The 10,905-nt window shown below is 39.9% G+C and overlaps 2 protein-coding genes across 4 annotated transcripts in view; one reads left to right on the top strand and one right to left on the bottom strand.

The window, feature by feature from the left end:
• LOC118430534 (transmembrane and coiled-coil domain-containing protein 4-like) overlaps positions 1-3,172 on the top strand; it is a 21,029-nt gene extending 17,857 nt beyond the window's left edge. Inside the window, exon 15 of the mRNA XM_035841464.1 lies at positions 2,161-3,172. Coding sequence (XP_035697357.1) covers positions 2,161-2,179 — 19 coding nt within the window. The 3' untranslated portion in view covers positions 2,180-3,172. The remainder of the gene's footprint in view (positions 1-2,160) is intronic.
• On the bottom strand, positions 2,358-10,905 carry LOC118430537 (quinone oxidoreductase PIG3-like). 3 transcript variants are annotated; one of them, XM_035841468.1, is made up of 8 exons: positions 10,736-10,905; positions 9,318-9,473; positions 8,472-8,607; positions 7,911-8,042; positions 7,295-7,507; positions 6,691-6,751; positions 5,928-6,063; positions 2,358-4,747 (listed from the first exon to the last, which is right to left on the bottom strand). In XM_035841468.1, the coding sequence occupies exons 1-8, from the start codon at positions 10,826-10,828 to the stop codon at positions 4,547-4,549; spliced, it is 1,128 nt and encodes a 375-aa protein (XP_035697361.1). In that variant the 5' UTR covers positions 10,829-10,905; the 3' UTR covers positions 2,358-4,546. The 3 variants fall into 3 exon arrangements, with proteins under 3 accessions (XP_035697361.1, XP_035697364.1, XP_035697362.1); XM_035841471.1 differs by having other exon boundaries at positions 3,633-4,747; positions 9,318-9,469; positions 10,736-10,894; XM_035841469.1 differs by lacking the exon at positions 10,736-10,905 and adding an exon at positions 10,568-10,676 and having other exon boundaries at positions 3,633-4,747.

The following is a 10,905-nucleotide window of genomic DNA, read 5'->3' as shown; positions in this document are numbered from 1 at the left end:
TTACCCAGGCAATAGCACTAACTTTACTAAAAATCTATTCCATTAGGTTGCTGTTGGAAAATCTAGGTTAGGTCAGTGAGCTCAGAGCTTTAAAACTCCTTTGTGATATGCAAGGTAAAGGAAGGAAGTTAAACCTCCTTGGGTAAACTTAGTTTACTTCTTAATTACCAAGTTCCAACTTCCATTCATTTCTCTAATTACCTGTCATTATAAATTAGTGCATGCATTGTTGTTGCTGGATTTTAAAGGAGATTAGAGAATGGCTTCTCTAAAGATGGGTGAGACAGGGGAGGGGAAAGTGATTATCACACTCTTGTCATAAAAAGGCCTTTGTCACAATCTCAAGGACTGAAAAGTATTACAGCTGAGGAAAGGGTGTTACTGGTCAAATTGTTCTTTTAACTGATCGGATCTGGTGATGGGTGATATATCATTTCAATTAGACACCTAGAAATGCATTAAAAACAGCTGTTTAAATAGAGATTCATTAAAACACCAGTGAATGAATTTCTAGGTGTCCACGTACCCGGATTGGGACACTTCTATGTGTTATGGCATCGCATGACAGGTCAATGCCACATATATGATAATAGATGATCAATGTTGCACCCTGAGGGGTTTATTATAAAGCCTGGTTGATTTCTATATTAACCCAAAGATACCAGCGATCAGCATGGCTGACAAAGTGGTTCATAATTTACTTGTCCAAAAGATGAGCAAAATTTTTTACTATAGTTTAGAATTCAGTATTATAGTTACTGGAAGTCCCCAAAATAATTTCATCAGGTTGATAGACCATAGGATAGGAGTTCAAATCCTTTCATCTAGAAAAAGTGTCAGTAGCATTCTGAGAAGTTCAAGTTTTCTTGTTAATGTGGGCACCCTTACATGAGGGTCTGCAAGAGAAGGGGTTGTCTTGGTAGGTAATGCTTAACGGTGAATTCAGAAGGCGGAGTAGCGTTTAACGATAAATTCAGGAGGGCTGGTAATGCTTAACGGTAAATTCAGCTTCGCCACAAACCAGCTGTCAGCCAATCAGAGAAGATACCTTTCAGTTTTCTAAAGGGAAATCTTGTTCTAAGTAAGGAAAGTCCTATTCGTGACCGATGCTATCGTCACAACGTTCCATGCCAGGGTGGTTTGTCCGTCCGGTTCTGCGTCAAACTGAGAATAAGGTACCAATTTTGTGATCAGTATTATAGGAACTGTGGGTAGAGGGCGATCGCTGCCTCACCGAATATTACCCAAAAATATGTAGAAACCATCATCCTCTTGCTGCGGTAACAATTTCGTCAGCATGCATATTGGCAATTTCAGTGCTTAAACTCTATATTATGCATGGTACAGGTGCTAATGGAGGTACTACAAAAAATAATGTAGATCCATTTCTTTGCTGACTTCTGATCCTTTAAATGTTTTTACTTAGCTTATGGATGCTAAATTGATAGTTCTTGGGCACTCAAATTGGCTTAGATACTCATAAAACGTCAGTATTGAGGTTAAAGAAAAAATAGAAGAGGTAACTAATAGTAATTGCCATAGCTTCCGTACCTCTGAAAAATATGAGTACCTCTGAAAAAATATGAGTAACCATTGCAGGACAGGCATTTTGTTGAAGACAAGTTAATTCATAGGGCAGTTTTTTTTTCTAATGCCTCAGGCATCTCCGGCAACATAATCAATAAAACTAGGAAAATGAAACAATAAACAATGCCTCCAATATATATCTATTTTAGACATTGAAAGTCAAGGCTAAAACAGCTAATGAAATTGGCACAGTTTAACAGTTTCAAAACGAAATCAAATGCATACAGAACTCTTCCTGTCATTGCTTTAGATATTAATTTTAAGGTCATTTCTGCAGAAAACATTCTTCCTGCAGGAATTTACCTTTGTCCTGCAGGAAATTTCTGCAGGAAAAAGTTTTTCCTGCAGGAATTCCTGCAGGAAAAACGCTTCCTGCAGGAATTCCTGCAGAAATTCCTGCAGGAAGAAAATTTTCAAAATGGATATTCATGAAAGTTATTATCATATTTCACAACTGTACATCATACTTGTCAATCATATGTAAAGACTTTTCACCAAGTGCTTTTATATTGAAAATATAAGCCCATTTCAAAATGGGAAAAGTGGAATTCCAAAGTTATTGTGGAGCCTCTTACAAGAGGAAAATGAATAAATGTCAAAACGGTTACACTTACAGATTGCAGTAATGTTATAAGCCATGCTTCATTTCTAAGGGACCAAATGCTTGAAAAAAAGAGCAAAAAAGTTGGAGGTAGCCAATCTTTGACATTGTTGATATTTTCACGGAAAATTGCAGGATCAATGTAAGACCATATGCAAAGCCACAGACACAATGCTTGAACTTTTTAATAGTCTTGTGACATATTTTGCAACAAATGCAAGGTTGAAAAGAGTACATATTAATAGGTTAGAAAATCTTAAATACATGTAGCTAATAACTAGCTAGTGGTACAAAATCAGTCAAGACAAGGAGAAGTAAGGCAATTTGTATCAAATTTGAGTACTAGTATAAGCAAATAAGAACAGTCTTAGTAGTCTGTAGTACAGTACAGCATTTGTGGAGATGGTAAGAATACAGTTTTTTGTAACACACAACATGACTGGAAGCAAAAGCAAATATCCTGTCATGTTCACACTACTAAATACATGAGAAAACTAATATATGAAGACAATCAGTGTTGACGAAGCCAAAAAGATTTTTTTAATTTTAATTTTTTATGACACTGGCAACCCCATCCTCGTCTTTAAGAGTCCGTTTCTAATTCTGGTGCAATCCCAACTCTTGTAAAAGCATAATCTGGCTGGAATGTATATTGTGGAGCAAAAATGAGGTAAGCCGGTAATTCTACCTTTAAAGTCTAATTAGGGACATCATTCCTATATGAAGTGTGTACTAAAAAGTATCACAGTGACTCTTACAATGATCCCAGACCCTCTGTTACCCCCAACTCTAACATGTTCCAGCCAGACTGTGCTTTGGTGAAAGCATATTTCACAAGTTCCGAAAGGGGTGTTTTGGAATTCAAATGCTGAACGTACATGACTTGTACACCAGGAGAACACTATAGGTTTCATGGTTTTTCATGTTAGCATGATGATGATAGTACAACCATCTCATGGTGCTTTTAAATAATTTAAGGTAGCATTGTAAAGAACAAGGTCTACAGTTTCAATAGGGCTTCTTGACTTGATTTGTTGGTATGCATGAAAGAACAAAAGAAGAAATTATATAGATTTGTATGAACGATAACTACTTGTTGTATGTTGCAGCCTATCTAGACGTAATGACTAGATTATTCTTAAAATTAAAATTAGATGTTACAGTCATAGTATTTAAAACAAATTGCCAAAGTACGGATAAAGGTTTTAGAAGATTCAGATTTCTATTTGCAAAAACGAATGTACATGTATCACTAATATTCATAAAGTGCAAATTCCTCGCAGAAATATGTCTTATTTATACTAATATCAGTAATCACAATCTGGCTAAAGAAGTTAACATTGTGTAAATCGGACTATTCTGCAAAGTGAACTGGATGATCATGTATTTTACCATGCTCATAATTGTAATGTTACCCTTAGTGTGCCATGCTTTGAAATATTTCTTTTTTTTTGCAGTAATTTGCATGTATAATGTACAGTATGTTCCTGGTATCAAATAACATTTAACAAAATGACTAGTACTTATTTTCTGTATTCCAAACATTATATGATCACTATTATTTGATAATTGTTACTGATAAAATCAATGTTGCATTCATATTAATTTTCTGGAATAGAATAACCTTTTAGTTAGCCTGTTGCTTGATAAATGGATGAATAAAGAAAGTTCTAATTTACAAGTTTATAGTCTTCTATTATTATAATAATACATAAGTTTTATTTGATATATCATTTCCTAAATTGCCCCAAATGAATATGATAATTCAACTATTATACCTACATCGTAAACACTGCAATTTCATTATTTTACACTCTATCTCAGGTGGACCAAATTTTGTTTCTTTTAAACAAGATATTCATATATTGATACCAATAACCCTGAGCAATAAAGTTCTAAAATAATTCGGCCCAAGAAAGCACTGTCAAAAGAACCACCTATTTATCATAATGATTATTGCTTGCCACCTGAGTGTTCAACTTCAGTGCTTTAGGCACCTTCCTATACTGTAATGATACAATATGTACCAAGTAATACATTTTATTTCATTTATTTGGCTGTAAGGAGTCAAATACAGCCAGGTCCAGTATGAATGGCTAGCCCAGGTAACTGGACAATGTAAAGTCAACAATATAAAAGGTTACATTGCATACTCTCCAAGCAGAGGTTAAGCTCCGACTGATTGTTTTAGAAATAGAGGGCTTTCTAAAAATAGAAAGCCTGATAAAATGACTAACGTGAAAAAAAAAAACCAGAGCCTAACCTCTGCTTGGAGAGTAAAATTGCTGTCACTTGACTGCCTTCCCTTTCATATGTTGACAACATCCACATATAGTATTATACAATAACACAGCAGTCTTACAACTCATCGCGATCCTCGTCCCTGACAGACAGGACTATCTTCCCTGTGTTCTTGTTGTCCTCCATACAGCTGTGCGCCTTACTGATATCCTGTAGTGGTACGACCCTGTCGATGATGGGCCTCAGGTGGATCGGTCCTCCGGAGGTGAAGTGAGGCAGCGCTCGCTCAGAGAACGACTTCACCAGGGATGCTTTGTACTGGGTGATGATTATACAGAAAATGAGGCCATGAGAATGTTAACCAGAACTGTCAATTATATTTTGCAGGATGGTTTACGAAACAGAAGGCAAAAGCCTTAATTTCTAGGCTTTAAGCTCTAATATATACATTTACATATCAAGTTTGAAAATATTATGGAATAACAATGAAATGCTTTGAAGCATTTGTAGGAGGAGTAACCAGGTGAAATAGACTACAAAAAAATTTGAATATGCAAACAAAGCATACACCAAAAAGTAGTTACTCAAGCAACTGGATATGGTTTTGGAAACGGTCAGACGTTTCAGATAGAATCCACTATCCTTCGTCAGTGACACTGAAGTGATCTGGAAGAAACAGGTCTTTTATACTCTAACCATGAATGAAGACAATTTCAGATGTCCAATAGGAAACGTTGTTAGACAATTCAGATAGAAGACAATTGGATTCCAAAGAAAACAAAGGAAAGACAAAATCAAGCTGAAGATAATTTGGATTTCAAAGGATAGCAAGGCTAAGACACCGTTTATGCAAATGAGTCAATTAGCTCCTTTTTTTTTAGTTGCAGGAGCTAAAAGTTTTGTTGGGGGGTGGGGGGTGGGAGTAGTGCTATGTCCCAAGTGCCGGAAAGTTCCATACGTAGCCCCCCTTTTCTGTTGAGGGTGGATTCTATCCGAAACGTCTGACCGTTTGAAAACCATATCCAGTTGCTTGAGTAACTACTTTTTGGTGTATCTTATTACCTGGATGTCTAGCCTACATCGACGAAACAAAGCACACAATTAAATGATTAAATAATATTAGGTTGTTTTGTTTGTAAATGTTTCATTGTAATAATATTATAGTAATACTGTTAATCTTGAAATGCGCACAATGGTTTTAATTTGCAGTTTTCACAGTGACTTCCTGCTACAAAATCATAACACTGCAAATATGTGTGCACTACTTAAACTACTGTGAATTTCAAACACTGCAAAAATATCTTCCTATCCTACTAGAAAAATACCAGCCCTCCCGCGGGTCGGATCACCCTTCAGCCTTTGGGCGATCCTACTCATACAGATACAGACTACACCTTGTTGTATAATATTTACTGCTTCTCAAGGCAGCTGAATCTAAAGCTGGCGTTTCATGCATGGATAGAACAATAAAACATTTTGTATTCCCTCTAAGACTGACCTGTTTGCTCCTGGCCCTCAGAGTGGTTCCCAGCAGGTTGATCCGTTTCCTAAGAACCTGAGACAGGATGTCTCCATCGATGCTTCCTCCTCCCAGCAGCCCGTACAGCACCCACCTGCCCTCCAGGGCCAAACACCTGCAACAACACCTGCTGTTTAACCTGCAGTTGGCTAAAGGAGTCATTTGGCATCACATCCACACTCATGATGGGGTTAGGTAGCAGGGAGAACGTTATGTGTCCACGACACAAGACACTTGCAAACAGAGATATGTTTGTAGTGATCAAATGGATTGTCAAAAAAAATGATAATGGGGGACAAGATCCTGCTCCTCCTACTGGGCAAAAATAGTACTGCAGTTGCTGCTTAGCTCACATAGATTTGTTACCTCTTGTAAAAAGACAAAGAGAGGAATTAAATGTTTGCCGGATTTGCATGTTACATTTTGTAACAAAGAACAATACCATCTTTGCAAGAGGACAATTGACTGACTAGTATCTGTACCTCATGTAAGTGTAGAAGCATCAGTAGTGTCTGTAGGGTCATTGCTTCGTTAAAGGATTTTAACGGAAAATAGAGAATTTTGCTAAAATCTATTACGATTAAAGCAATCATAATGTACTATTATGGAAAGGTAATGCACTATTAAGGACCTAGAAGACCTATGCAGCTGGCTGATGATGATGATGAGGTGTCTATTGCACATGTAATGAGACGTAAAAGCTATAACAGCTAAGAGCACTGAAAATAGTTTTGATTGTTACCTGACATTCTGCTGCCAGAAGGAAGCACCAACACAGTCCAATATAACATCCACTCCCTTCCCTGAGAAACAGGAATAAAGTAATAATCAGTTTCACCCCTAAGGTGTCATATCGACGTATCTGTATATGTGGCAACAGAATGACTATAGCCATCTAGTCAGCCAATTTTGATAATCATTCATTTCAGTATATCTTAGGCCAGAGATATTTGGGTCAAATACAAATATGCACTTAACTTTAAGGATTCCATCCTGTGGAAGCTCAAACTTTGATGTGTGTATTGCGATAGAACTGTAATAAAACACTACTTTTTTTACCTTGCACCCTAGGCCTGATAACACTGCAGTCTATTTCTTTTACCAAATAAAACAATTACTGTAACAGTTTCTCAGACACCAGCACCTGCTATGTATTACTTTCAGATAGTTTTGAACATCGACTTAGATAACACTTATCAATGAATTCAGGATAACAAATAATTTGCTGCGTGGAAATAAAGCGGCCAATTATGCTTCACAAATATTATTGACGACAATTGACAGTAAGTAACTTAAGCTAGCTCTCACTACGCCTCCTTGAAAAAGGCATGCAGACTAAGATTTACCGTTTGTTTCATCGAGAACTTTCTGTGCAAACTCTCCCTCCTTGTAGTTAAAGGCAGCGACAGCGCCAAGGTCCGTGGCCCTCTGTAACTTTTCCGGAGTGCCGGCCGTGATGATTGGACGAGCCCCCGCCAGTCGGGACAGTTGCGTGGCAGCCGTACCCACCCCACTGCCACCCGCATGGATCAGAACAGTCTCCCCTTCCTGCAATCCACCTGACAAAAAAACTTCAGTCAAAATTCAAGGATTGTAATGTTTGACATGTATAGCAGCTCCTTACACTACCAGCAACATGTGGAATTTGTCCCTCAAAGAGTAAGAAACAACATCTTGGAGGGTTATAAATGCCAAATTTCCAGAGGGCCCTCTACTAGACTTTTAAGATCATAGGAATATTGGGTAAAGGTATCCACTGTGTCTAGATCACTGTATTGGGATGCAGAGCCCGGCTCTCTGCCTTTTACCTCTCTGACCAAAGCCAGGTGCTCATTTTTACACCTACATGTAGGTGGAGTGAGGAAAGTCATGTTACGTGCCTTTCCCAAGGGCACAAGATTGGTAGCATGACAGGATTTAAACCCAGGACCTTCTGGGCCAAATAGAAGATGCTGTTCTTACCTACAAAGTGCAGAAGTTGGTAAGCAGTGAGCCAGACTTCAGGGATGGCGGCTGCCTCCTGGTATGACATCCCTGCAGGTATGGCCATCAGGTGGTCTTCATCAACGGTCACAAACTCTGCATTTCCACCACCTACGTTGGCACACAGCATCAAGCTATAAACCTGACTATATAAAATTGCACTCCTAGCTGTCTGCCTAAATTGGGGAGGGAGACCATTAGCCCCTGGCGGTGAGTTATTGTGCAACACAGGCTGCGAGATATTTAGCCTTAAGCCTGGGAACCATCTGGGCAGTAGTTCCCTCCTATGTTTGCTTTTGCTACCTGTCTGGGGAACTGTAGGTAGATCCTATTCTTTGACTTTACATTGAATTTGGCATTGTGACATCTGCTTTCCAATACTTTTTAGAAATCTATGGCATGTATGCGCTCATTTTATAGCTGCTTTGTAAAATTTACAGTATGGGAGAAAATTTTTTTTGGAAATGTCACCCATAATAATCAAATTAACATCCTTGCATAGCTGCCAGAAAAAGGCCACGGCAGTAGTATTGTGCCCACCTGGTAGCAGCGCCATCACCCTATCACCATGTTTCCAGCGACCTCTACAGTCAGGACCAAGGTCATCCACCTTCCCAGCAGCCTCCAGGCCCAGTATGTCGCTCGCTCCCTTCGGGGGTGGGTACAGGCCCTTCCTCTACAAGATACAAGAAGCACACAGATGGATGTAAGCTTCTTTAAATCTTGGTAAGCCTTAATGCCAGCCTCTGTAGTGATGGCTAGCTCAATCCTTTTCTTTGCTACATTTGTGACTATATAAAACCAATATTTGCCACCAGTTGCACATTACAAGAGAGAGCAGGTGGTTTGAGAGAGGCTGTTAAAATCAGGACCAGGTCACCCACGCTGAAAAATGACCATGGGACTCCCTACCATATACAACACACTCATCCAGTCACGTAACCTGAGAGAGAGTGACCTCCAATCCCTAGGTCACGTGAGCCTTCCGAGCAGAAGAAATATACAGTTTGCTGTATGAAAGCTTCTCACCAGCAGCAAACTAGTCGGGAGTCTTAGATTCAAATACCAATATTTATACTTTCCTAGAACTATATTAGACTGAAATTCCAGCATAGAACTCCATTCCAAAACCTTGACTAACTCCATTCTAAAAAATTCCTCCGACTTTTTGGAATCACTCACTCACTCACTCACTATCAATGGTTTGATTATACTGCTGCTGGAGTCCATGACATAGGGGTGGGCAGCAGTCGGCTAGTCTCCACACCACGCTTCCATGCGGCTCTGTCCAGTGGGTCGACCCCTGTGAGACCTTCATCCAAGTTTTTCTTGGTCTGCCACGACCCCTGTTGCCTTAATGTCACACACACACACACACGCACATACCTGCAGGGTGTCTGCCCTGTTGACTGCTGTGGCGTACACCTTCAGTAGAACCTCTCCAGCCTGGGGCCGAGGCTTGGGTACCCTTCCCACGGACAGGTTATCAGGCCCTCCTGGCTGCTGTAGCACCACCGCCTGCATGTCACTCATGGCTTCTGTCTGGAACAATGGTCAGATATTGGGACCAAAGTCACCAAACACCAATAATCTTAGTGAATGGTCCAAACTGTGCATGTGCACTGGTACAGTACATTTGTTACCCTGGGAGCCAGCCAGGACCGGGTTAGTGAGTTTTGTTCGGGGAAACAAGGCAGTCAGCACGCCGATGTCACATAAGCGCTCCGGGGAGTTTAAGCCTGAAGGAGTTATCGCTACACTTGGATAAGGGCAGGTGGACCTCATCGGGCTTAAACTCCCCGGGGCGCTAATAGGAGCTCGGGCAGGCCTGACTTGGGCCACCGAATAAACTGTCCTAGCTGCCCGATCCTTGCTGGCTCCCAGGGAGTGCATTGTGGTTATGTAAGAAATAAAGGGCCCCTAAGATATAAATAAAACATGTTTAGACAATGGCACAAACATGGTTTACAAGTTAGGGGCCTTCACCTTTGAACTCGTGCATGTGCCGTACAAACCGTGAACCGGCTTATTATTATTAAATTGGCATCAGATCAATTTCATTTGGTCTTTACAATAAATTACAAAGTCTACTCAAACGATACTATTCTTAGTGAAGTGATGGTGGTAAACCCAATGAAAAGAAGACTTTCACCAAAAGTTTGCAAGAAGTTGCTGTGCTTATTATAAGCATTATGATGATGATGTGATTTGGGCAGTATGGAGTGCAATGGGAAACATGCATACATACAAACATACATATTCAAACGCTACCCAAAACATAACGAAGGTAATTTCGTTGAAGGCCTCCATGCCCAATACCTATGACCAAGTTTTGCTGAGTCATGCGAGCCTGTCCTGTCTTTTGTAAACAGGCTTTAGGTAGTTTGTAACCAAGGAGCTTTTCTCAGCAAATGCATCCTGATCCCGTACCTGGTGAGTCAAGGGCCTACTCAGAGACGAAAGTACTGAAGTTCTCATGGAAAAGACTGAGAGGTAAATATTTAGCATTCCCTGGCAAATTTTATATTTCTAGCTTGCAATAGTTATTGGTATTCGATCCTACTAATCACGTTAACGTTACATTTGTTACAACTGCTACAGACATGACAGATCTACAAAAAAAAAAACGATCATACCACCGCATTAACTAGGACAGCCTCATTACCCGCAAGTGTATCGACTGGCTGTGGTTCAAGGTAAACATTCAAGGTAAACATTATACTAAGCCACGCAACATGAGCCCCTCCCACTTAACTTATCATCACGGTTCACGTGGATATCAATTATCGATTATGAGTACACACCTTCGTGCACAGTCTGCTCAGCAAAACGCCGAATAAAACGTGAGATAACCCTGGCTGCAGCTGCCTGGAATGTGTCCGTACCACTCCAAACATCGGACGCTGAACAGTTTTTTTCAGAACTCCGCGTGGACTATAAATGAAGCACCGGTGCAGCACGTAGTGCGACCTTT

The sequence above is a fragment of the Branchiostoma floridae genome, chromosome 14, assembly GCF_000003815.2.
Source record: "Branchiostoma floridae strain S238N-H82 chromosome 14, Bfl_VNyyK, whole genome shotgun sequence".
NCBI classification, from domain to species: Eukaryota; Metazoa; Chordata; class Leptocardii; order Amphioxiformes; family Branchiostomatidae; genus Branchiostoma; species Branchiostoma floridae.
The sequence above is the reverse complement of the archived record's forward strand: the minus strand, read 5'-3'. Positions and strand labels throughout refer to the sequence as shown.

Coding starts and splice junctions, on each gene's coding strand:
- LOC118430537 (XM_035841468.1), bottom strand. CDS start 10,828: ATGTTTGGAGTGGTACGGACACATTCCAGGCAGCTGCAGCCAGGGTTA. Junction 8,608..9,317: donor ACAGGGCAGACACCCTGCAG/GTATGTGCGTGT, acceptor TGTATCTTGTAG/AGGAAGGGCCTGTACCCACC. Junction 8,043..8,471: donor GGTGATGGCGCTGCTACCAG/GTGGGCACAATA, acceptor GTGCCAACGTAG/GTGGTGGAAATGCAGAGTTT.